Below are 23911 nucleotides of genomic sequence, written 5' to 3'. Positions count from 1 at the left end.
TTTCGCGGCGGAGGATTCAGAATACCAGCCCAGGCGTGCCCTGCTCCCCAGCCTGCAGGTGGCAATCTCGTCTTTCCGCCGTAGAGGAGTGGAGGCCGACTCCAAAGGCGCTGCAAGGCCTTCCCCACCGCGAGCGCTTGGAATTCGCCGCGGAATTCGACCTAGCCTTCCGGGACCCGCCCCTGGCCCCTGGCCCCGCCCATCTCAGCGGGTCAGCGCGCGGCGATTGGCGGCGGGGCAGGGGCGGAGCTCCGGGAGGTGGACTGAGGGGGCCGGGCCTGGGTCGGGACAAAAGCCTGGAAGCGCCGCGGTTTCAGCTCTCGGTTTCTGCGGAGGCCGTGTCAGAAACCGAAACAGCTGGAGTGCAGCTGGGATTGCCAGAGTGTGCGCTTGTGGGGTTAAGCGTGTGAGGGCTGTGGCGTTCCCGGGTCATCGCCAGCGTACCTTCTCCTGCAGGTAACCGCAGGCTTCGAGGGGCGTCTCCGGCCCCTGGCTTTTGTGGGGAGGCTCTGTCAATAGCTGGAGTGGGAAAAAGGAAGGAAGCTCAGATCTTGGGTATGGTAGGGGCAACTTAGCGGCGAGTCGTGGAAGCAAGGCAGGGGAAAAAATCCAGGTATTGGGCGTGGGAAAAGGAAATGGGGAGGAAGAAGGTGCTGGATACCTGGATGTGTAGAAGGTCCGCTCTTAGGCAAGGGAGGACGAAAACTGGGCGGCGGAAGGTTGCATGCCATGACAGACGGAAGGCCAGGTCTGCAACAGAAAGGACAATCGGGGCGGGAGGATGCAGGGACGCGTGGAAGACGAAGTCTTGGGTTTACGGGGAAGAAAACGTGCGGCCTCGGGAGCTGGAGGACTTGGGCGTGTGCATCGAACTTGGGCGGCTGGGACTGGCGGTGCGGCTAGCTGGATGCGTCCGCCTGGGGATCCTGAAAGGGGGCGGCGAGGGGCGTTCGCTAGGCCACCTGGTGGCGGTCGGGGGCGGAGTGAGGGTGGAGGAAACCACGCCGCCGCCGGCATCTCGAGTTCTGGGGGAGGCGTCCTTCGGGCTGCTCCTGGCGCCCGGGTTTTAAAGGTCCCGGCACCTGGGAGGGAAGGGGCGGGCGTGGAGACCTGGAAGGAGAAACCGAGCCAGCTTCGGTTGCAGCCCTCTTGCACAATGGCCCCAAAGACGCATGCAGGCCAAGAGTCCGCTGGTCACAGCGTCCCCTAGGGACGTGCAAACCCCAAGACTAGCTAACGGACGACGAACCCGGGACTCCCCACGGGCGCACCCTCCAGTGTGTGCAGAGATATTTACTTTATTTGAAAGGTGCCTGCGGACCTAAAACTGCCCTTTGCCCCCCCTGTGTACACTCAGCACTGTACTTTAAACCAGACAAACCGGGCTGCCTGGCCCGTACTGAAATCAGCTAAATTCTCCTGACAGGAGTGCCTTGTACTTTACCTTTCTCTTCCCTTTTTTGATTTGTTTTAGGAGATAAACTGCACTCAGCTGAGTCTGAAAGATTGAGAGGTGTTGGGGTGATTAGAAGTTGTAAAGGTGAGAATTAGCAATTTCTTCCATTCTTTGATATGGCAATACTGCGTTTAATTGGTCTTGGAGATCTTGGAAGTAGTCGGAGCCACTGCAAGGGAGTGAGTCAGGAATATTTCCAGCAATAAATTGCACTTGCTTCCTTGTTTCTTTCAGTCTAGTCTTCTCTGCAAGAGACTGGTTTTTTGGGGGGTTTTGCCCAGAAATTAATGTAGTTTATGAACTCAGCCCCCCAAAAAATGTGGCTAAAAATTTGGGAATAATGAAAATAAAATTAAACAAGGTGAGCAGCTCTTTTTTCTTAAACTACTTTGTATTAGTCCAGGTTTATTTTCTAGCATTGCACATGTGTGTCAGGAGATTGGAATTCAGCTGCTTTCAGAATAAATTAACTGGCTTGTTGGAAAAGGCCTTCCTTCTGAAGTCAGGGTTTGGGTGGAGACAGAAAATCTGAGGGACTAGGGTAGAAAGTGAATTCAGTGGTGTCTAATGCTCACCGCATGGAATTCAAATCTAGGAGAAATAAAATAGTGTGCTACATTGTAGTAAGCCAGGGTCTACAATAAAGCTTCACATTTTTAGTGAAACGATAGTAAAAATGTAATGGATAAGTAACGTGAAGAAAACTTGAAATGTTTCAGTTATGCATTATGAAATATAGAAAGATTACTGCAGAAAGTGTTTGTTTCAATTGAGAAGAAAATAATTAACTAAAAAACATCATCACTCATTATTGAAATTTCAAGTATGATATATGACCTTTATTTTAAATACAAAGACAGATGTGACAGTGGGATCAGCATGACTAAATCATACACTTTAAGCTGTACTTTAAATTATCCTTGAAATTACAAATGGGAAGTAGCTGACTCATTCACACCAGTTTGTTCACTTTTTTATTCTAGTTGAGTTCCAGATGGTTCCCCAGTAATGGTCTAGGGAACCTCCTAAATACTAATAAGCAGGATCCCAGAGTTAGAAATTAGGAAGTGAAAATGGGCCTAGGGGTTAGGAATATATCCTGGCTTGTGGTGAGGAACTGAAGCTCACAGTCTACTAATCATTACGTTTTAAAATTTAAAGGCCTAATTACTTTAGCTTAACTTTTTAAGAAATACTGTGTACAGGCCTCTTACTTCATAATTTTTTTAGTCAGTTCTCCTGACTTCCAGTCCTCAGCCATAACTTAAAAGAATAAAAGCAATCTGCAGTTATGTTGCTAGGGGGAAAAAAGAAAGTTTCCATTAGAGCACCATGAAAGGGAACCTTTAGCAGGCTCAGGGCCTCCTCTGCCTCTCAGGAAACATGCCTTTCTTTAAGCCTCATCCAAAGGGTGTACCCCTGCCCTCTCTGGGAATCAGATTGATTTCTATCTGGCATCCGCCCACATCCCAGGAAGACACCTCTTCCTGGAACAATTCCAATCCCCTGTTCCACCCACTGGCAGCTTGCCTTTGCCCACTAACAGCCTGAAGAACAGTCCAGGAGTTGGGATACTGAGGACAGGACAGGGGCATGTCCTGGACAGTAGTCCTTCTCTATACGTACAGATTTCTCTAACTGAGAAATCACTTTGTATTCAGTGTGACATCCCCAATATCCATTATTGTCTCTAGGAAAATATAGTTCCACCTGGAATTCTTCATCTTTCACTTTTAAAAGGACTTAATTAAAGTTTCTTTAAAATGGGTCGCGCTAGAACTTGTTGAATCTCCTCAAGGATAGTTGTTTTAACCAAAACAGCCTCTTAAAAGAGGGGAAATAGTAGCACACGTCATTCTGCTCCTCTTGAGGGCCCAGTAAAATGAGGAGTTGGATAGAGGTTTTCAAATAAACATGATATTGTGGAAATAATCTCATTTTATAGGACAAACCAACAGTCAAGAATAATGATTACATTATTAAGGGCATGTGACAGGCTCAGGCTCCCCGACCCTCCAGCCGGATGGCCTTGCGAAAGCTTTTTTTTCTTTTAGCAAAGTAGAATGGAAAAATAATTTCCATCTTACAGGGTTGTTGTGAGTGTTGATTCAGAAACCACACAAAAAGCACGTAACACAATGCTTTATACAGCGAATGTATTCAATTCTAATGGTTAATGTAATTGTTATTATTAGCTTTTTATGCAATCATGCTGTTATGAATTGTTCTTTTAGTAGTCACCAAATTGTATTTTGTTTTTACATGGTAATGAGGCAAATGATGAGATATGTGTCTTATCATTTTTCCTCTTGAAGGTTTATTGAAGTCAAAATGTCTCAAAAAATCCAAGGCGGTTCTGTAGTAGAGATGCAAGGAGATGAAATGACACGAATCATTTGGGAGTTGATTAAAGAGAAACTTATTTTTCCCTATGTGGAATTGGACCTGCACAGGTAAATGAATCACTCTGCCAAGCAGCGAAGTCAGAAAGCATATGTGATTTCAGGGTATAAGTCGCTTTTTTACATAGATACCACTGTATCTTGTGTATAAAGCTTTTGGTGAGCTTATATGCAAATGAATGTGTAACTGGTGTGCCCCTGGTGCAGAAAGCCAAACTCTGACAGTAGGTGTTTGCAGCAAAGTAAGGGTTTATTTGCAGGGCGCCAAGAAGGGAGTGGGAGACAAGTCTCAGATCCACTCCAAATTCGTCTTTGAGTTGGGGTTATTCTTAAAGGGGAAGAACTGAGAAGCTTGTGAAATTTCTGTGACATTTCTTAAATGTTAGTTTCAGTGGGTCAGAATGTGTCCTGTTTACCTTCTCTGGCCAGGTGGTTCATGGCTTGGGGGTCTGTTAGCTCATCTTGACCTGGAGAAACAACCTGAGTTTGTAGTAACTGATGATATCTACAACAGCAATTTTAGTCATTAACAATGTTGTCTATAATAGCAATTTCAGTCATTTGATTCTGGTTTTTTAGTGTTAAATTAGCACAGGATTGAGGTCAGAGGGGACCAGCAAGGGGATAAAGTTTCAGATAGAGAGATTAATCATAAACTCAGGGAATTCGATTTTAGGGGAACTGGGTTTCAAATATATATGCAAATGAATCTTCTATTTTAATTTTAACATAATACTAGAAACACTGAAGTTGTCATTTTTCAGAAGAGAAGAATTATGATGGCAACAAAGTAATTCTCAGGTCTTTCCAAGCCTCTATTTCCTGTGAGGGTTTTATTTGTAATAAATCAGTGGCCAAGAGCAGCACGAGGCATTATTTGCGGAGGGGAAAATAATAGAGCTACATGCTCTGTTAATCGGTAAAGAATGTAGTTAACACAATTTTGTCCTTTCAGAAGGTTAGTGTATTTTCTGTCACTCTACTTAACTAGTCAGTGGGCCTTGCTACCTTTTCATTCCTTGTCTTTTACCCTTTTCATACAATTGTAGCACAGAAAGAATTCTTGACATTATCTAATACAACCCCGACCTTTCAGAAGTTCCCTAAACCATTTGTGTCCTGGAGATTGGAGCCTTTGCCCTGTATTAAAAGCATTTGGAGACAGATATGAAAATCTCTATAGAATTCTTTCATTTTTTTTTCCCCCTATGTTTTTCATACATTTTCTCATGCTCCTTGTACATTTGGACTAGGTAGAGACAGAATTTTCACAGGGGTGGAGTGGCTGAAGACTGGCAGGGTAATATGTTGAACAACACGTTTCAGCCAAACTATTGGCAACTGTAAGTGTGTTTGCCTTGACCCAGAATTATTCCTCAGACTGTCCTGAGGACCTGTTATTTGCTTGGGTGTAGACATTTAATTCACATGTTGTCATTAAATGCCCTTTTTAATTATTCTAAGCCTAAGGTGTTGATAATATCTATATTGCAGCCATGAGAGGGAGGGAGCAAATATCTGCAGAGGTCCACCAAACACACAGGAAATGACGCTTTTAAACCATCATCCAAGTGGTTAAAGAAGCATTTTACAAACACTTTACATGACAACTTGCAGAGCTCTTCCCAGTATAGTAGCTGCAAAGATGGTTTTGAACTTCTTTAGTATAGAGGCATACGGAGTTTTAAAGGACAGTCATTATGCCTAGAAGGCAAAGAGTCACTGGCTAAAGACTAAAGAATTTTTGGAGACTTAAACAAGTGTAAGTTGTTCCAAAATTGCTATTATTATTACATGATTGGTTCTTTTTGAGGGGAGTGGAGCGATTCATTTGTTTTATTTTCTGTTGGCTAGGCAGTAATCGAGGCCATTTATTCATTCTTTTCGCTTAGAAATGTTAAGAAGAGAAGCAAAAAATCCACTAATTTGCTGGCAGGTTCTTCTGATGAAAAATGTTTCCTACGAACATAAATACTGCTGACCACACTGCTTGTTTGAGTTAGGAGTAGACATTTATAGATATTGAGCACTCCCTAAACCATAAGAATGTCAGTGGCTTTGTAAGTGTCGATGAAAAAAAAATTAACCAATAATCGATCTAAGAAAGAAATGGAAAATTTTATTCATGCCAACTTGAGGATTATAACCCAGGAGACAGTCTTTCAGAAAGCTCTGAGGACTGTTCTGCCCGCTAGAGGTCAAAGAGCAGTTAAGGAAGTTTTTGAGTAAAGGGTTGTACGTCAAATGATGTATTGACAGTTTACACACAATCCGCATCTGTGCGTACAAAGCAAGTAGTGGGTCATCAAGACCCCTTACAAGACTAAGAAGGAAGGTCTGCTTAATGCAAATGCACGATACACCCTCAAGGGGAGGGAGGAAGCCAAAACAGTCAAAGCAATTTGGAATTATTTTTATTTGGAAATACATTGTAAGATTGGATTCCCTTTTGCATTTCCATCACAAGTTGGGATATCTAAGGAAAGGAAAATACAGGAACTGAAGGGAGAAATCTAGAGGCTTAATGGTTCAGCAAGTTTTGAAAGCTGAAAAAATTTGGAAAATTTTTAAAGCCTTGGAGAACAAAATAAACTGTTCATTACTGTTTTGTTTTTCCTGCTTTTGACAAACTATTACATACTTTAAATAAAGCTTTACAGTCTTTTTCTATACTTCACGGACAACCAGCATTCTTTCCTGCTCTGAATAACCTGCAGTCTGGGTGTTGGTGTGTATTAAGCTATAATTCACTGGGGTATATAAAACCACTGCTGGATTCCATTACTTATTCTATAAACTGCAGGCTTGTTTCCAGAAGAAAGAGATTTGCCCAAGGTTTAGGGAAAGGTTCTTCATATGACTAATTGTCATTAATGAAGGGGTCATTAGCTTTTTCTGGCAGTGTCCGTCTCATCTGTAACTCCAACACTTCAATGCCAAAATACTAGAAACCCTTTAAACCCTCTGGCCCCTTTATTTTTAGAGCACAGTATTTACTAAGGGAAAATTAATGTTTGGGCTTGCATTCTTATGTTAATCGTGCAGCGGAAGGCAGTCTGCAGAAAGGTGGCTGGTGTGCTATTATTGCCTCTATGGTGAAGAGCAGGCAGCAGGGCAGAGCGCAGTGGTTTCCATTTAGTTTCCTTCTAGACAGCTTCCCACAACACGGGGAGGCATGCGTGGCCTAGCAGTCCAGCCTTTCTTGGTGCTTTTTTTTAGTTGGCAGCCATCTTCTGTGTCTAGGATACACTAATGCTAAAACTTGGCAGATTTGGGTACATATGGAGTCTTCACTTTCTGCAGGGCAGGCCCTGCATGCCATCACCATGCACAGAGTGGTACATGGGGATAGAATAGGAGTACCCTCAATCTCCTGTCGGTTTGCCTGGAAAGTTACGCTTACAGTTTTCCCCTCCCAGCTATGATTTAGGCGTAGAGAATCGCGATGCCACCAATGACCAGGTCACCAAGGATGCTGCAGAAGCTATAAAGAAGTACAACGTTGGTGTCAAGTGTGCCACCATCACCCCCGATGAGAAGAGGGTGGAGGAGTTCAAGTTGAAACAAATGTGGAAATCACCAAATGGCACCATCCGAAATATTCTGGGTGGCACTGTGTTCAGAGAAGCTATTATCTGCAAAAACATCCCCCGGCTTGTGAGTGGATGGGTAAAACCCATCATCATAGGTCGTCATGCTTATGGCGATCAAGTAAGTGTTGTTGGCCTAACTTGATTTTCCATATTCTTTTTTCACGGGCTTTGACTGCCCAGCAGTTCTGATTTATATGTGCTTTATTCTTATCTTTATTTTATCTTATCTACTCCCATTAATTGAGGTACAGAATTGAGAAATGAATATATGTATACATTTAGATAAAAGTAAATACAGATAAACTTACAGATAGGTACCTGTCTCAACACAAATGATTTTTTTCAGGCATGTTTTTTCTTCCTTATCTTTTTATTAGATTAAACCATATGATGTAGACATTTTTATTTAGATAGTTTCCTGTGGTTCGGCCAAATCAGTGGTTCAGCCAAACCCTGTGGCTGTACAGTAAGGTCCCTTTACAGGTTTTTTGGTGTTTGTTTTATTTTGCTTCGCGTTTTAAAAAAATTTTGTTTGTTTTAATTCCAGTGCCTGAGTCCCACCCTACACCAGCTAAATCTGAATTCCATGGCATTTTAAGGCTCCCCAGGTGATTCTAATGTGCAGACAGAGTTGAGAACTACCAAAGATTATATTAAACATGATCGTTTCATGCATAAAAGGAAAAACTGACTCAGCAGTTGAAAACAGTCTCTTTAAAACATTCCCTTCCTGCTTGGGAAAAAAAAAGTATAGTTTCTGTACTTCTATACAAGTAGGCTTTTTGCCAAATTAAACAAAAATTGCCAACTAAACAAAATAAAAGTTCTGTGTTGAAACTGAAGTTTTAGACTTTCATAGAAAGCAGCTTATGTCTTAAAAGAACCTTAAAAACAAGACTCCCTGATGCTGACGCCCAGAGGCTTTGATGTAGCCGTCCTTAAAAATAGTATGGATAGAACAGACCACTCTCCGTTCCTGGGGGCAGGGTCACCAGGTCAGTCCTTGAGGGGTAGTTCACTTTGTTCTACTGTGTGGCTCAGACTATCCCTTCATCCTGGCCAGTCCCTTCACAGATACCTCTCAGAGACCCAGGAGAGGGGATGTAGATGGGAGTGCTACAAGCTCACTAATCCTGGGAACACCACTCTTAAGTTCTTACGAGTTCAATGATGTCCTTTTCCTTTCTTTTTTTTTTTTAATTATTATTTTGGCATCAATCACCTGGAAGAATGGTCATTCTATTTATTAAAGTCTAGATTGAAAATTCCAAACCTCTAGAAAGCATTTATTGTACTTTGGTGCCTCGGTTTCTGCCTTTTGAGAAATGGGAATCAATTACCACCCATAGTGAAGGACTTTCTATGTCAGAAATATTCTGCATAGAGTAGATATTTAATCTGTATAGTTATCTGACAGCTTTTCTACCAGCTGTCATTAGTATTATTCTACACAAATGTAGACAAATAGGTTTGGCTGGCATCAGCTGGTACCTGACTCTGAAAGTATTCTAATCTAAGCCATTGAAGAAGATACAAAGCAGCAAAGGTTGACATAAGCCTAGTGTGGGCTGGGCACATTTTCCATACCCATGACAAAGGTAGCTGTCCTCCAAAGGCCCTTTCCTAAGGGTTGTCAGCCTGTTGGCAGCTGCTTTCAGAATGATTGCTTCATGTGGAAAGGTCCTGGGCTGGGCATTAGTAGCAGTGATTACCATGAAGAGACCGAGTCCTGAAGGTCCAAGGACCAGATCCCGAGTCTTTTGACCCTAGATGCATTATTTCCACTACATCACAGTTCCTCCCTTGTAAGATTGATGGAAGAATCAAATGAGGTAATAAGGGATACAAGTTAATCACTTACAGTATGTCATATACTGAGAACCAGGCATTGCCATTGGCATCATCATCTTCAGTGCTACAGCTAGTATATTATCTCCCTATAGGAAGACTTCCTTGACCTCCAGGTTATAGTCATTCCTCTTCCTCTGTCTTCCAATAGCATTTTTTATCTGTGCCCCCTTTTGACATTTGAAAGCTCTAATGTTACTTCTTTTGTATGTCTTTGCTAGGTCGTAAGCTTCATAAGGGGAAATACTTTGTTATTCTCTCTCATACCCATATCTGAACTCAGAAAACTGCCCCATGCATGGTAGGCGCCTGATAAATATTGATTTCTAATGTGTACTACCACTAACTAGCTAGGACAGTTTTGGGTTTTTGTGGGGGGGTTTTTTGTTTTTGTTTTTTTAATATACCTTTTTTCCCCCATACAGTACAGAGCAACTGATTTTGTTGTCCCGGGGCCTGGAAAAGTAGAGATATCCTACACGCCGAGCGATGGATCCCCCAAAACGACATACCTAGTACATCACTTCACAGGTATGTGTAAGTCCACCATGAGCTACATCTTTCATTTTTTTAGCAGATCATTTAGACAGCGTTATTGCTGGTTTTTTAAAGTTCTGTGAAAATTGTGTGGCTGCCTAAAAATACAACCTGAATCTACAACATTTCCATAGGACTCAAAATCAGTGCCATGGCTTCCTGTGGCATTGCTAAAGGCATAAAAAGAACTAGCCACTTAATTGGAAATGCATATAGATAATTGGAAATGCAAGTAGATAATTATGCGTCTCTCTTAAAACATGGAGGGAAGGTTGACAGGAGTCTGTTGTGCACAAATTATACAAATTAAACATTAATAGCCCCAAATCGCCTGTCATGTAATCCTGCCGTTTGGCTCTGGTAGGGTTTGTATTTGAAAATGGCTGCATTATTTATTTGCTGAAGTTTTCTTCTTGTCCTTCTGTGTATTTGTTCTGTGAAAGTGGAATGTTTGGTTTTTTTGCCTCTTCTTTCCCCCCATCCTGCTGCTTCTAAGGTCCATTATGGCAAATCCCTCCCAAAAGCTGTTGAAAGAACAGAGGACCTTCTTTCTCCACTGTTGAGTTTGCTAAAAGCACTCACAAAAACAAAACCTCAAAACTTACCTAGCTGTTGTTTTCCTTGCCTCCTCTAAATCATATCATTTTAATGGAATCTAGTTCTGCCAGTTTCAGCAGCTCTAACATCCTCAGCCCAAGCTGGCCCTGGGCGGTGGCACAGATTCAAGTTCTAGCTTTCAGTAATAACAAAGTTCAAACAATAAGAGCTGTGAAACACCAGTGATTACATGGAGCGTAATTATTGCTACCAATGACAGAATGAACTTTCAGTATCCACCAGGAAATTACAAGAATTTTCATCCAGTATTTGAAATGCAAAGTTTTCTCAGTAGCTAAGGATTGAGTTCACACTTAGAGTTTAAAAAACATGCTTGAAAATTTTAAAGTATGAAAAGAGAGTTTAAAAATTATTCACCTCTTGAGTGTATTTCTGGTTCGTATCAGCAGCTTTTGGTAGAACTTTAGAATCCTAAAGACCATGTTTTTCTCATTTATGTTGCCCTTTCAGAACAAGTTAGAATGTCCTTACCTAGAACTGACTTTCCTCCGATTATGTGTCTCAAGAACTCATGGAATATTGAAGTTTGAAGCCTGGACTCAGACATGAGAGCCGGGAATTGGGTGTTTTGGGGGTGGTGGGTGTATATAGACTTGTTACAACTATACCCTGTTTACCTTTCTTTTTTCCCTCATTGTTGTCCCCCCACAGAGGGTGGTGGTGTTGCCATGGGGATGTACAATCAAGATAAGGCAATTGAAGATTTTGCACACAGTTCTTTCCTGATGGCTCTGTCTAAGAATTGGCCTTTGTATCTGAGCACCAAAAACACTATTCTAAAGAAATATGATGGACGTTTTAAAGACATCTTTCAGGAGATATATGACAAGTAACTACAGTTCTTTTTCTTCTTTTTTGTCACATAAGCTGGCATTTATAATATAGAATTTGTATGCTTATCCCTTTGATTGTGGGACAAATTGAGTGAAAACCATCACTATCCCATTAAGATAAGGACAAAACTGAGATTTAACAGGAGTGAAACGAAACTCTTAAATTGCTTTTAGAAGGGAAATGTGTTCTCAGATAAAGGCCCCACGTTTATTTTCTTCAGGGTCAGAGTTATTTAATGTGTGAGTAAAGGTACCCTGTTAGTGATAGAAAGTTCTGATTTTTCATGGGTGTGAGTTTGAGTTTGGGCCCATTTCCATTCTTTCTGAAGCCCACTGTTATGATTTAAAACTCTGCTTTTGGGAATTCCCTGGTGGTCCAGTGGTTAGGACTCCACGCTTTTACTGCCGAGGGCAGGGGTTCAATCCCTGGTCCGGGGAACTAAGATCCCATAAGCCGTGGGCCAAAAAGTTTAAATTAATTAATTGATTGATTGATTGATTTTATTAAAAATAAATAAAACTCTGCTTTAGTGGAGTCATTGGAACTTAAGTCTACATTTATAACAACTTTGTGTTCAACACTACCTGAGCACTTGATGACTTTTAAGGTGGCATTCCTCCCTTTTAGATACAAGCATTCAGGCCAGGGCTAGGATTTTAGGTATCTTTCCTGAGACATTTTAATTCTCTGTCTACTACCTATCTATATCAAACCTAGAAGCTGTCCTAGTTTCCTGAATGATACTGAGCAGTAAAGTAGTCTTTTTCTCCCCGATTACATTCTTAAAGTAAGCTGAATCTCATGAATCTCATTAGTGGTGTATTGAAAACTGTAAAAGTAGTACTTGGAACATTCCACCGTCTTGCTTAATTCTCACATCTCTGCAGAGTGGATGAAATCACCCTTGCAGAAGGGGAAATTGGGGTTTCACAACTAGAAAATGAGTGGGCAGAGATTTGAGCCCATGTCTGTCTGGTTCCCAAATTTGTGTTGCTTCAACTAAACTGTGCTGCTTCCAACCCCACCCCGACTCCTTTGGAGAGGCACATGGTATCCCAACAAAACCAGTTTTCTTTGTCCGTTGTTCTCTTTTCTTTCTTGTTTCTCAGGCAGTACAAATCTCAGTTTGAAGCTCAGAATATCTGGTATGAGCACAGGCTCATAGATGACATGGTGGCCCAAGCTATGAAATCAGAGGGAGGCTTCATCTGGGCCTGTAAAAACTATGATGGGGATGTGCAGTCGGACTCCGTGGCCCAAGGTAAGGAGCTGGAGAACCAAGTGGAGGTGGGCTTGGCCTGCAGCAGACAGGTCGTGCCCTGCTAGCTCTCTGGCGCAGGAAGGGGGATTCTATAGCCCTTTGCTGCTAAAAGTCATGAAATGTTAACACCGCAAGGCGTCCAGGTCCATCTTCTCAGCTGACAGATGAGGAAATTAAGCTCAGACTGGGTAGGCGACTTCTGGCAGGGACGAGATTCCCGGCTCCAGCCTCAGAGGCTGGCACAGCTCATGTCTCAGCCCTTTCCCTGCTTGAAGCTTCCCTGCCTCCAACGGTAGCCCAGCGGCCCGATCTGAAAACCACTCCCGACCCTTATCTGTCTTCTGATGACAATGTAAAAAGCTAGGGTACTCAGGCAAGGAGGGCCCAGGGTTGTCTGCTAAGCGAGGGGCCTCCCTCCGAGAGCCCATTCATCTGGAGACAGTTACAAATCATGCCCCTTTTGCCAGCCTTGACGGCTCTTCTGTCACCATGTAAGACACATGTGTTTACTGCTTAGCTTGAAACACACAGAATTGAGCAAAGAAGCCCCGGGCTCTTCACAGAAATTCCAGGAACCAGGAGCTTCATGCCAGAGATAAGGACCAAATGAGCAAAAATGCTCCCTTCCCTGATTTCCTCGGCACCAAGTTGCCCTCCAACTTCAATTACTCAGGGTAGCTGTGTAAACTGAATTTGCCCCTATGAATGTTTGTGGTAGCTTTAATTATTATGTTTGCTTTTCCCCAGGAAGTACTACTTTTTCTTTCTCTTATGAAAAGTTAATCATCTCCTATCAGTTTGAAAAGCAGTAAATCTGCCTGGTTAAAGATAACTTTTATGTCAGATAAATGAGTTACCCAGTTCTCCTTCTTTACCCTCCTTCTGTTTCTCTTAAGTCCTCACAATCGTTTATATTGAATGCAGCAGAGGAAGGAGTGTTGCTTTGTGGTGATTCTGTGGTGCGTAAAAAAGCTTCCTGGTAATCAGAGTTCTTAGAAAGGGACCCAAATCATTCCATCATTTCTAAATGTCCTCATGGCAATAAGAAGAGGGTATCTGGAGGGGTATCTCCAATATAATTGTCAAGTTATGGAGGTTCAAAGGACTTCAAAATAGGGATGTGGAATTGCAGTGTCCAGCAGTGCACCGATAAGACACCTGGAACCAAGGCTCTGTGTCTGAGCAGCGCCTGTAGATAAAGGTGACCTCAACGTAGCTAAACAGATTAAAAGGCAGCCGAGCTGTTCTTACGTTCATTCTTCTCTAGAGGCATGAACTATCACACCAAACATTTTGTTTCTGTCCTCAGTTTTGACAGTGGTACCAACTAGTGTCTCCTAATATAAATAGATAGACACATTCACTGTGGATATGGCCCTAAACGTCTCCAATCAATGAATATTTGCGACTCTACTAAAGCCTCATACCAACACAGTGACACAGTGATAGGAAAGGAGCTGCTAATTCAGCACAGAAATTGCCATTGTACTCAAAGATGAGTTTAAAAAGTGTTTATTTACTTACTCTCAAACAAACAAAGTAGCAGCCTATTATAAATTCACATTATTAACTCCACAGGTGTTATTGGGAGGTAGCAAAAATGGAGAAAAGTGTTCTTTGAATTCGAGTGTAAAAAAAGAAAAAAGAAGAAAAATCAATTGTATGGACTTAAAAGTTGTAATGTGGTTCTCTGAATAGGAAACCACAGAATAGAGTCATTCTGGGGAGGCTGTGAAAGAGAGCACGGGCGAGTGGGAGGTGCTTGGATCTATCCCATTCTGTGTTTTTTTTTAATTTATTTATTTTATTTATTTATTTTTGGCTGTGTTGGGTCTTTGTTGCTGCGTGCAGGCTTTCTCTAGTTGCGGCAAGTGGGGGCTGCTCTTCATTGCAGTGCGTGGGCTTCTCATTGCAGTGGCTTCTCTTGTTGCGGAACACGGGCTCTAGGTGCGCGGGCTTCAGGAGTTGTGGCTCACGGGCTCTGGAGCGCAGGCTCAGTAGTTGTGGCGCACGGGCTTAGTTGCTCCACAGCATGTGGGATCTTCCCGGACCAGGGCTTGAACCCGTGTCCCCTGCATTGGCAGGCAGATTCTTAACCACTGCGCCACCAGGGAAGCCCTATCCCATTCTGTTTTTAATCAGCTTTCTCTTCCCAGTCCCACATGAGCCTGTGAGCAGCTTGATGGCAGGAGACAACTCATTAATCTTTATTTTCCTGGAACAGCAGAGTATCTGCACATAAGCATGACAGTAATATATTGAGCTCTTACTCTGTGGCGGGTACTAGTCTAAGGAACAGGAATATGTATTCTCTTCATATATATTCACGAACGTATGCATATTCATCTAATTCTCACAACAACCCTATGAAGTAGGTGTTTCTACTATTCCCATTTTACAGGTAAGAAAACTGAGCCACAGTAGTTAGGGAGTCACGGAACTAGGGTGGAATGCCGGCAGTCAGACCATGAGTTCTTCATCATGGAGCAGGTGCCTCTGAGGTAGATAAGTGAGGAAGAAGCACAGCCTTTTCTGAAAGGCAGAAGAATTACTGGTGACTCCACGTGCTCATGTTTATTTTGCTCACTGAGACCTGTCAAGACGAAGTCATTTTCTCTCATCTCTGGGAGACCCAGTGCTCTTCATGCAGTTGAATCCCATACTTCATGTTCTGCCACTCATAGGTTATGGCTCTCTTGGCATGATGACCAGTGTGCTGGTTTGTCCAGATGGCAAGACAGTAGAAGCAGAGGCTGCCCACGGGACTGTAACACGTCACTACCGAATGTACCAGAAAGGACAGGAGACATCCACCAATCCCATTGGTAAGATAGTGTTTGCTGCCACATTGATTTCCAACCAGAATAGAAATCTCCAAAGGAGCTCAGACGTGTTCCTTTGGCTGCCCAATGCCTTGTGTATAAAATCATCACCAAACAGCTGATTTGCTCTACTCATAAGAACTGTTTTAATATGTTTCTTAAAATATACACAATATATGCTTTTCCAGTTTGTGGGAGAATATTCATTACAGAGAAGAATGTTATCAACAAGCATTTTCCTTTTCCTCTGCTGCAGTGAAATGTCACATGTAGCTAAGAATCTAAAGCCACATTGTTAGATCCTTTTAACTAGGTTTTAGGGATAGCACTTTAAAAACAGATTCTAGCCTGGAAAGAGGAGAAGAGACCAATATAGACAAGAGGTAGAAGAGATTGTGACCTTTTCCAAATTCGTAAATGCCTTAAGCGTCATGTATTCCTACCCTGAATATGTGCTTTCTTAAAGGTCTAACAAAATCCAAAACATTTCCTCTACAAAAATGCAGGTTTTTTTAAAAGTTTCAATTTGGTAAAATGTTTCCAACTTTCCTAAAACTTACAGCTCATGCAGATAGCATCCAATGAAGTCAGTTACCTAAACAAACAAACAAAAAAAATGTTCAGTTTTGGGGAACTGAGGCACTTGGGAATATTTCTAACCAGTGTGATTGAAGTGTGCTTTTTTTTTTCTCCCTCTCTTTTAGCTTCCATTTTTGCCTGGACCAGAGGCTTAGCCCACAGAGCTAAACTTGATAACAATAAAGACCTCAGCTTCTTTGCAAAGATTTTGGAAGAAGTCTGTATTGAGACCATTGAGGCTGGCTTCATGACCAAGGACTTGGCTGCTTGTATTAAAGGTTTACCCAAGTAAGTATAAGATGCCCTAAGCTCTGTGGTCAAATTACCATTTATCCTCACTGGACTCAAAATATCAAGTGCTTTTTGGAGTTGCATGAATTAGTATTTGTCATCTGGTTTAGGAGTCAGCAGACATCTGTAAATTGTCAGATAATAAACATTTCAGGCTTTGTAGAACATACGGCAATTATTGAACTTTGCCTCCATGGCAGGAAAGCAATCAGTGGTGACACAAAAGCTAATGGGTGTGGCAGTGTTCCAATCAAACCCTGTGTACAGAACTGGGCTGCAGCCCAGACTGGGTTCATGGGCCAAGCTGTAGTTTGCTCACCCCTGATCTAGTTACAATCAAGTGGGTGGCAAGGTTCTGCTTAATTTAACAAGAAAATTATAGGCATTTAGAAACAAAGGGACCCCCAAGACTATTTTATTCCACCTCTTTATTTTCTTCAATTTACAGTAAGAAAAGTAAGCAGTGCAGGTATAAGATGTCCGGTTTATCATAGTCCCTTCCTTAAGTATCTGTAACCAGCAGTCAGATATTTGAGGGCCCATGTATCGCCCAGGACTTTTTTGAGAACATGGTAGCCTGTGTCCCAGCTGGATCAGCTGCTGATCAGGGATTCCTCCCTCAATCAAAGTTGGCTACTATGACTCACATCAAGAAACAATACTAAAATTTAACACCAGTCCCGTGTCCCATCCATGTGTCCTCAGAGATCTCTGTTAGGGTCAGTATACCTCAGTAATGGGGATACACTCCATCACTACATCTTTCTCATCTTAAATTTCCAGCAAGAATACAGTGTTTGAAATGTTCCTATGAGTTTGTTACTTCCAAGCCGATTTGAATAGGCACCTATTAGCAGGATTAGATAGCCAGTCCATTGTCTTTTGCTTTTTAAGTAAGACAAAGGTAGAAATAAGAGCACTAAAGCTTTTCTTTTTTTTTTTTTAATGTGAAAAGAAGTGATGAAATTGTCTTTATTTTCAGGTTATAAATTATATATCTATAAAATTCAAACAATTCAACAAAAAAAGGCTAAGGTAGCTGGATACTAGATAAATAAGCAATAACAAGGCAGCTTTTCCTTACACCACCAATAAACAAAAATGGAAATGGAAGAACCATCACATTCACAGTGGGAACAAAACTTTTTTTTTTGAAATATTTGAAAAACATATTTGAAATATTCTATTTATGATAGCATCAAAAAGAATAAAATACTTAGGAATAAATTTTTTACAAAAGGTTTTTTTTGAGGACATGTGACATTTTGTGGGGATATGAGTAAAAACATGACTGTACCTGGATATGTTCTATTATTTTTAAGAATGAGGAATAAGAAGTGGGATGATTTCAGTGTCCCAGGCATTAGTCTGAATGAAGCTCTGGGGCAGTTTCACCCTCAGAGCTACATGGCCAGGAACCTCCTGTGAGTGTGTGTGTGGCCCAGCCTCTGCTCAGACTGCCTGTAACCTGGGTTAGCCCCTTGAACCTTGAACGCAGTCATCGGCCATAAACTTTCAGCTTGTTCACATTAATCAGTTTCCTTCTAGAAATAAATAGAATGTTACTTTAAGTAGCATGTCTCGGACTTTTCCTCTACCTGCCACCAGATCAAAGACAAACTAAATTTCCTTCTTTGCTTTTTCCTCTGCTATTAGTGTGCAGCGTTCTGACTACTTGAATACATTTGAGTTCATGGATAAACTCGGAGAAAACTTGAAGACAAAACTAGCTCAGGCCAAACTTTAAGGTCATCCCTCGTCTTTGGAGGATGTGTGTTTTTGGTAACTAGGTCCACTGGTTTACATTTTTCTCTATAACACTCAAGAGTAAAGGCAAAATCAATTCTGTAATTTGTGTAGAAGCCAGAGTTTATCTTTTCTATAAGTTTACAGCCTTTTTCTTATCCATACAGTTATGCCACCTCTGTGAACGTGGCAGGGGACTTTTTTTAAATCTTATTTTATTTTCTACTAGTAGCCTAGGAATTACTTTTAGTGTCCATTTGTACTCACTGTCACTTTTCTTCATGTTCTGATATAAATGACCAAAATGAAGAGTGCTTGAAAGGGTAAACTATAGCCACGGTACTATTCCCTAAAATTGTATAAAGTAGAAATTCATTCCCTTTCCCACTTTCCATGGCCTGTGGCACTGGGTAGATTTGATTTAACAGATGTCCCATTATGTGAGGTAGAAGCTGTACGTTAAACTTGCGCATGACTTGGAATGAAAAGCATGGCTGTAACTAAAAGGTGTTGAAGACACAGTCATCCTTGTAAAGAGCTCTAGCTGAATGTTTCAAAAATACTACATATTTTTGAGCTCGCTGGAGAATCCAGAATAAATACTAACTGGGGGTTTGTCCTCTGTGTTTATCTCCTCCTCCTTGCCTTGTGTGGCCTAAGTATTATGCTACCCTGAACAGCGTATTTCATCCACGTGCAATACTACGAGCTGCACCTTTCTTGGACTTCTGCTCACCTGTTTTATTTCCTTTATATAAATGTGATTTTTCAGAAGTTGATTGTAAACAGTATTCTAGTCCTGTTCTTAATCTAAACTATCAATTTTAATTAAAATTAAGTGCTGATGAGTAGTCTTCTGAGTTTTTATTTATCAAGTATACTTCAGTTGCCAGGCTACGTCCTAGCCATAGGAATTTGATTTTAAAAAGTCTCTGTCCTCAAGGAGTTTACTGAGGGGAAAATGGATAAGTAAACAGACAGTAAGATGTAGATTCTACAGTGAAAGGGAAAGAAGACCAAAGAGAACAAAAGGGTAATAATGGAATATTGGGGAATTGAGTCTATGCATATGCTAAGGGGTTTAGGTATTATTAGCACGTAAGTTAATAGGGAGCCAATTAAGACTTAGGAAGGGAGGGACGTGATCATATTTTCATTTAAAAAAATAGCACTCTGGGCAGCTTTTATGAAGAATGGATAGTAGTGGAGTGAGGCAGGGAGTAGTGGGCACAACTGAGGAAGGAAGACCAGTTACAAGGTGGGAAAAGGTGAAGATCTCAACTGGGACAATGGCGCTGAAAGTAGAGAGAATGGGGTGGATCCTGAGAAATGAAAGTGGAATGGATGGGGATTGGGGGATCCCAGGATATGTGAGGGTTGAGGGAAAGAAACAAGTCAGAGATTTCCCAAATTTCTGACTCCATACCTGGAGAAAGGTTGGTCCACATCCCAACATTATCTGTATTTGGGGGAAGAAAATTGAGGCTTGAGAGGAGTTTTGATCAAGCTGACACAATACATCTGTGGCCATTTTGGCCTGGAATCCAGGAATCCTTAGAGCTGAGCTAGGGCTCTTTCTACTATACCAGCATACGTTCAGGTTTGGATGGAAGGGGAAAGCATCCCGTGAAACAAAATGGTGGCGTTGGATTGGTTGATCTTAAATAGTCCTTCCAGCACTCATCCTGGGAGTCAATCAGATGAGTGTTCGTGGCACCAAACCCCACTCTGAACGATGTCTATCAGGATCAGCATTTGGCCAAGAACCAGTTAATGTTCTAAAATAATCAGCAAATGAACAGATGCTGACCAATACATCCAGAAGCTAATGGTTTATTTTGTAACTAGAGGATCAGAATTGTTGGCCTGGAAAATGGCTGGTGCTTAGCATAACACTGAAGGCAGCAGGATCCAGGGACAGAGAAGATGAGAGTTCGAAATTCTCTGTATTGCAAGTATCGTTTCTTAGGTAGAATTTTTAACTGAAAATATTTAAGATCTAATCTTAATTAGAATCACAGCTGCCTGTATTCTTGCCTGATACAATCTTTCTGAGACACTTCTGACAAGTGATTTCCCATCTTCCATTTGAATATTTACCTAATAAAAATTTCCCCCAAATTCAGGGTTTTATCTCTTCCTGTGAAGAAGGAAATAAGATTAGAAACCAACATAAAAAATATTTAGGAAGACTTTGAATATTTATATAAATACTAATAAAAATGTACTTTTATCACTTAATATTTTGTTTCATAGTCCCTGTTTTTAATACTAGGGAGAATATAAAATCCAAACTGCTAATTCCTCTGCAACAAGAAATTTGAACAGCTCTGAATTTGGATGGTTTCTCAAACTCTGAAAGAGGTGAATTTTGCAGACATTGTAGCATTGTTTATAACTTGTAATTTTGATACTGCAAATTTACAGAAAAGTTGTGAGAACGGCATGAGGAAATCCCATAATCCTTTACCAAATTCTTACTCAAACACACACTTTTTTTTTTTTCTGAACCATTTCAAAGTTGAAGACTTGTAACCATCTATCCCTAAGTAATCCAGTGTGTACTTCTTAAGAAGAACAAGGACGTTCTCTTATATAACCACAATACAATGATAAAAATCAGGAAATTTAATATCAATACAGTATAGTCCCTATTTAAATTTCAACAACTGGTCCAATTATCTTTACAGCTTCCCCTCCAGGATCCAATCCAGGATCATGCGTTATAGATAGTTGTCTTATCTCTTAAGTCTCCTTTTGTCTGAAACAGTTCCTAAACGTTTCTTTTTCTTCCTAGAACTTGACATTTTGAAGAGTATAGGCTAGTTATTTTGTAGAAAGTCCCTCCATTTGAGTTTGTCTGATGTCTCCTTGCAATTAGATCCAAGTTACACATTTTTGGTAGAAATACCAGAAATACAATTGAAGTGGTATAGTATCCTTCTCAGGGTACAGTAGTGGGGAAAGGACATATGATGTTGGTTTGTCCCAATATTGGTGAAGTTAGCTTTCCTTTTTTTGGGGGCTGCACCTTGTGGCATGTGGGATCTTCGTTCCCCGACCAGGGATCGAACCCGAGCCCCCTGCAGTGGAAACGCAGAGTCTTAACCACTGGACTGCCAGGGAATTCCCCCTATAAGATTTTTGACACTGCAAATTTCCCACATAAATTCCGAAGTGTTTTACTATTTGATAGAAACTGAAAACTTTGATTCTGAATTTTGATTCTAACATTCTAGAGCTACTCTCACCTGTTTAAAAATTTCCATATTTTCTGGTTGCAATTATTTCACTTGCTAGAATTACTCAATGAATTTATTTTTCATGTTTCTATTTTTATTGTTTGAGAGAGCCTGCATGTTGGTGACTTGTTTGTTGCTGCAAATTAATTAACACAGTGGAGTACTAGACCATGAAACCTGCAACTTGGATCTCAGACAATGTTTTAATTCTGTTTTTTCCATTTGTATCAACTTATTTATATGAGGGTTTTTTTCTTTTCTTATATCTTTGAACACAATTCACCCAACAAACAGATGAAGTATATCCTCTAATTCTGACACCTTCTTGGGATATCAGTGTCCCATAAGGCCCACAACCTCTAGGTTGGGGTACTTCTCTTACAGTTAAGGTTATACCAGATGCTCAAATTGTACCGGGCAGCTTGGGTTTTGAGTCATTGGGTTCATTACAGTGTTTCTTTACTGTTGTAATGGGAATGACTTTCAGAATTTATTTAGAGTTAACTTGGGTCTGTTTCCATGAATACCTTCTTCAAATGTCCTAAAACTATGGCAAGACACACAACATCTTTATCTGTACAATAAGTGCTTTAATCCTCGCCCTTTTACACAGTTATGTCTAACTCACCTGGTTCAGTGATACTGGTTCTATTTCCTCAGACAATTACTGGAAAAGTATCAGTAATTGTGATACTGCTTCACAGACTCCCAGCTGAGCACAGGAGGAGATCTAAGACATCAGAGGATGGAATTTTCCTACCGACACATTTATTTCTAGTCTAATTCTCTTTTAGGAAGTGGTTGGAGGTTATTCCTTTCTCAGAGTCTCCGGTGATAGACTCATTAGTGATTTTGTATATAGAAGTGGTATTCAGATCTTATCATTTGCCTGTACACAAAGCATTAACCCATTTTTGGATTCTCAACTACATTTGGAATGCTTTCAATGCTTCCCGTAAGAAACAAGGTGGCATGTGATACCTTCTCAGAGTCAAGAAGACATAAGCCTTTCCACTTGAAATAGTTTGCAGATGGTTATTTTAATTATATAGTGTCAGTCACCCTTGAGAAATAGCAGGCCACTAACTATTTTGCCTATAAATACCATAATAGGAATCAAGTCCATAGGCTTATTTTTTATGTAACTAATACCATGTGTTTCTTTGCTATAAACTTCGTTGGGTTCGAAGCCACAGATTAAAAATATAAAACCTGAGTGGAGGCTGAAAGGAGGAGTCCGCGCAAGCAGCGGTGTAGAGGTGACGGGACGTCTGGATTCCTCAGTTTCCTTCTTTTTCCATTCCTGGGCTGGAGGAAATACCTGAACATGTGGAATCCCAATGCCGGGCAGCCAGGGCCATATCCACACCCTCCTAACGTCGGGTACCCTGGAGGTTGCAATCCTGCCCATCCACCACCTGCCACCCCTACCTTTCCTCCAGGCCCCTTTCCCACTCCCCCAGGAGCACCCCAGGGGAATCCAGCCTTTCCCCCTGGTGGGTCCTGTCATCCTGTGCCACAACCAGGGTATCCAGGATGCCAACCCTCAGGTCCCTACCCCCCTCCATACCCACCACCTGCCCCTGGCATGTGTCCTGTGAATCCATTGGCTCCTGGCATGGTAGGACCAGGAATGGTGATTGAAAAGAAGATGCAAAAGAAAATGAAAAAAGCTCATAAAAAGAAGCAGAAACACCACAAACATGGCAAGCATTCCTCCTCCTCCTCCTCCTCTTCCAGCAGTGACTCTGACTGAATACAGGGCCTGGACCCTTCCCTCAAGTCTCTCCAGTTCTGCTCTCCCATCAAGCTTCAGATGCCATCTTGTACTGGGGGAAATTAGCCCTTGTGTCCCTCCCCCCGCCACCCCTGCAATCTAAGCCTCACTCTGCTGTTCAACCCTAACTGGCTAGGGAAAATGGGAAAAGAATTGCCATGGGCTAGCAAAGGCCATCTTCCCACTGCTTGGATAGAACTTTTAGCTGGTGAATTTTGCAGGAGAACTAGTTTTTGAAGATGGTGAGATTTGAGCTAAATGCTGAAGACAAGTCTAAGATCTGTAAAATGTGATTTTTTTACTTTCTTTTGTAATACTCATGATTGGGGAGATACTGTGGAAATTTAATTATGGAAAGGAAAAAATGACCTGTACCTTTCTTGTAATTGTGGCATGCTTGGATGATTTAGTGGCAAATAAACATTTCCCAGCAGGCCTTTTATTGATTGCACTCACTGCAAGGCTGCTGGGAAGTGGAGTCCATTTGGCTGATGAGCTCTGCCTGCCATTTTGGAAACTGATCTCTACCCCTTAGCTCAGTATGCTATCTCAGGTCCTCCTCTCACTCTCCAACTCTCAGTCCAAATAAAGCTGTTTCTCCTGGTCAAAAAAAAAATATATATATATAAAACCTGCTATAACTGTGAGGTAATCTGATTTTGCAGTAGAGGTTACCATACCCCATTAAGAAGAATCTGTCAAAAGCCAATGGCAAGGAGAAAATCTTGAAAGCAGTGAGAGAGAAGCTACTTATCATGTACAAGGGATCTTCAATAAAATTAACAGCTGATTTCTCATCAGTAACCATGGAGTCCAAAAGGCAGTGGAATAATCTATTCAAAGTGTTGGGGGTAAAAAAATAGTCCAGACACACTTGAGAACTGTTGAGTCTATATGTAAGAATA

General features: G+C 41.4%; 2 protein-coding genes across 3 annotated transcripts; both read left to right on the top strand.

Moving 5' to 3' along the window:
- Positions 1 to 267: 267 nt before the first annotated feature.
- On the top strand, positions 268 to 18830 carry IDH1 (isocitrate dehydrogenase (NADP(+)) 1). Of its 2 annotated transcripts, none has more exons than XM_061186895.1 (10): positions 268 to 456; positions 1475 to 1540; positions 3772 to 3909; positions 7278 to 7569; positions 9725 to 9830; positions 11106 to 11283; positions 12398 to 12549; positions 15234 to 15374; positions 16076 to 16238; positions 17898 to 18830. In XM_061186895.1, exons 3-10 carry the CDS (start codon positions 3788 to 3790, stop codon positions 17986 to 17988), a joined length of 1245 nt encoding a protein of 414 aa, XP_061042878.1. In that variant the 5' UTR covers positions 268 to 456; positions 1475 to 1540; positions 3772 to 3787; the 3' UTR covers positions 17989 to 18830. The 2 variants fall into 2 exon arrangements, with proteins under 2 accessions (XP_061042878.1, XP_061042885.1); XM_061186902.1 differs by lacking the exon at positions 268 to 456 and adding an exon at positions 596 to 613.
- Positions 18831 to 22449: 3619 nt separating this feature from the next.
- Positions 22450 to 23610, top strand: LOC133100430 (proline-rich protein 13-like). Its single transcript, XM_061204497.1, has one exon. It carries the CDS (start codon positions 22557 to 22559, stop codon positions 22983 to 22985), a length of 429 nt encoding a protein of 142 aa, XP_061060480.1. The 5' UTR covers positions 22450 to 22556; the 3' UTR covers positions 22986 to 23610.
- The last annotated feature ends 301 nt before the right edge of the window (positions 23611 to 23911 follow it).

Source organism: Eubalaena glacialis, chromosome 1 (assembly GCF_028564815.1).
Source record: "Eubalaena glacialis isolate mEubGla1 chromosome 1, mEubGla1.1.hap2.+ XY, whole genome shotgun sequence".
Taxonomy (NCBI): Eukaryota; Metazoa; Chordata; class Mammalia; order Artiodactyla; family Balaenidae; genus Eubalaena; species Eubalaena glacialis.
Note: the sequence above shows the minus strand (reverse complement) of the source record. Positions and strands in the feature narration are given on the sequence as shown.

Excerpts from the sequence above, each read along its gene's own strand:
- IDH1 (XM_061186895.1), top strand. The coding sequence starts at position 3,788 with ATGTCTCAAAAAATCCAAGGCGGTTCTGTAGTAGAGATGCAAGGAGAT. Across the intron at positions 12,550-15,233 it reads GTCGGACTCCGTGGCCCAAG|GTTATGGCTCTCTTGGCATG; the intron begins GTAAGGAGCTGG and ends TGCCACTCATAG. Across the intron at positions 15,375-16,075 it reads GACATCCACCAATCCCATTG|CTTCCATTTTTGCCTGGACC; the intron begins GTAAGATAGTGT and ends CCTCTCTTTTAG.
- LOC133100430 (XM_061204497.1), top strand. The coding sequence starts at position 22,557 with ATGTGGAATCCCAATGCCGGGCAGCCAGGGCCATATCCACACCCTCCT.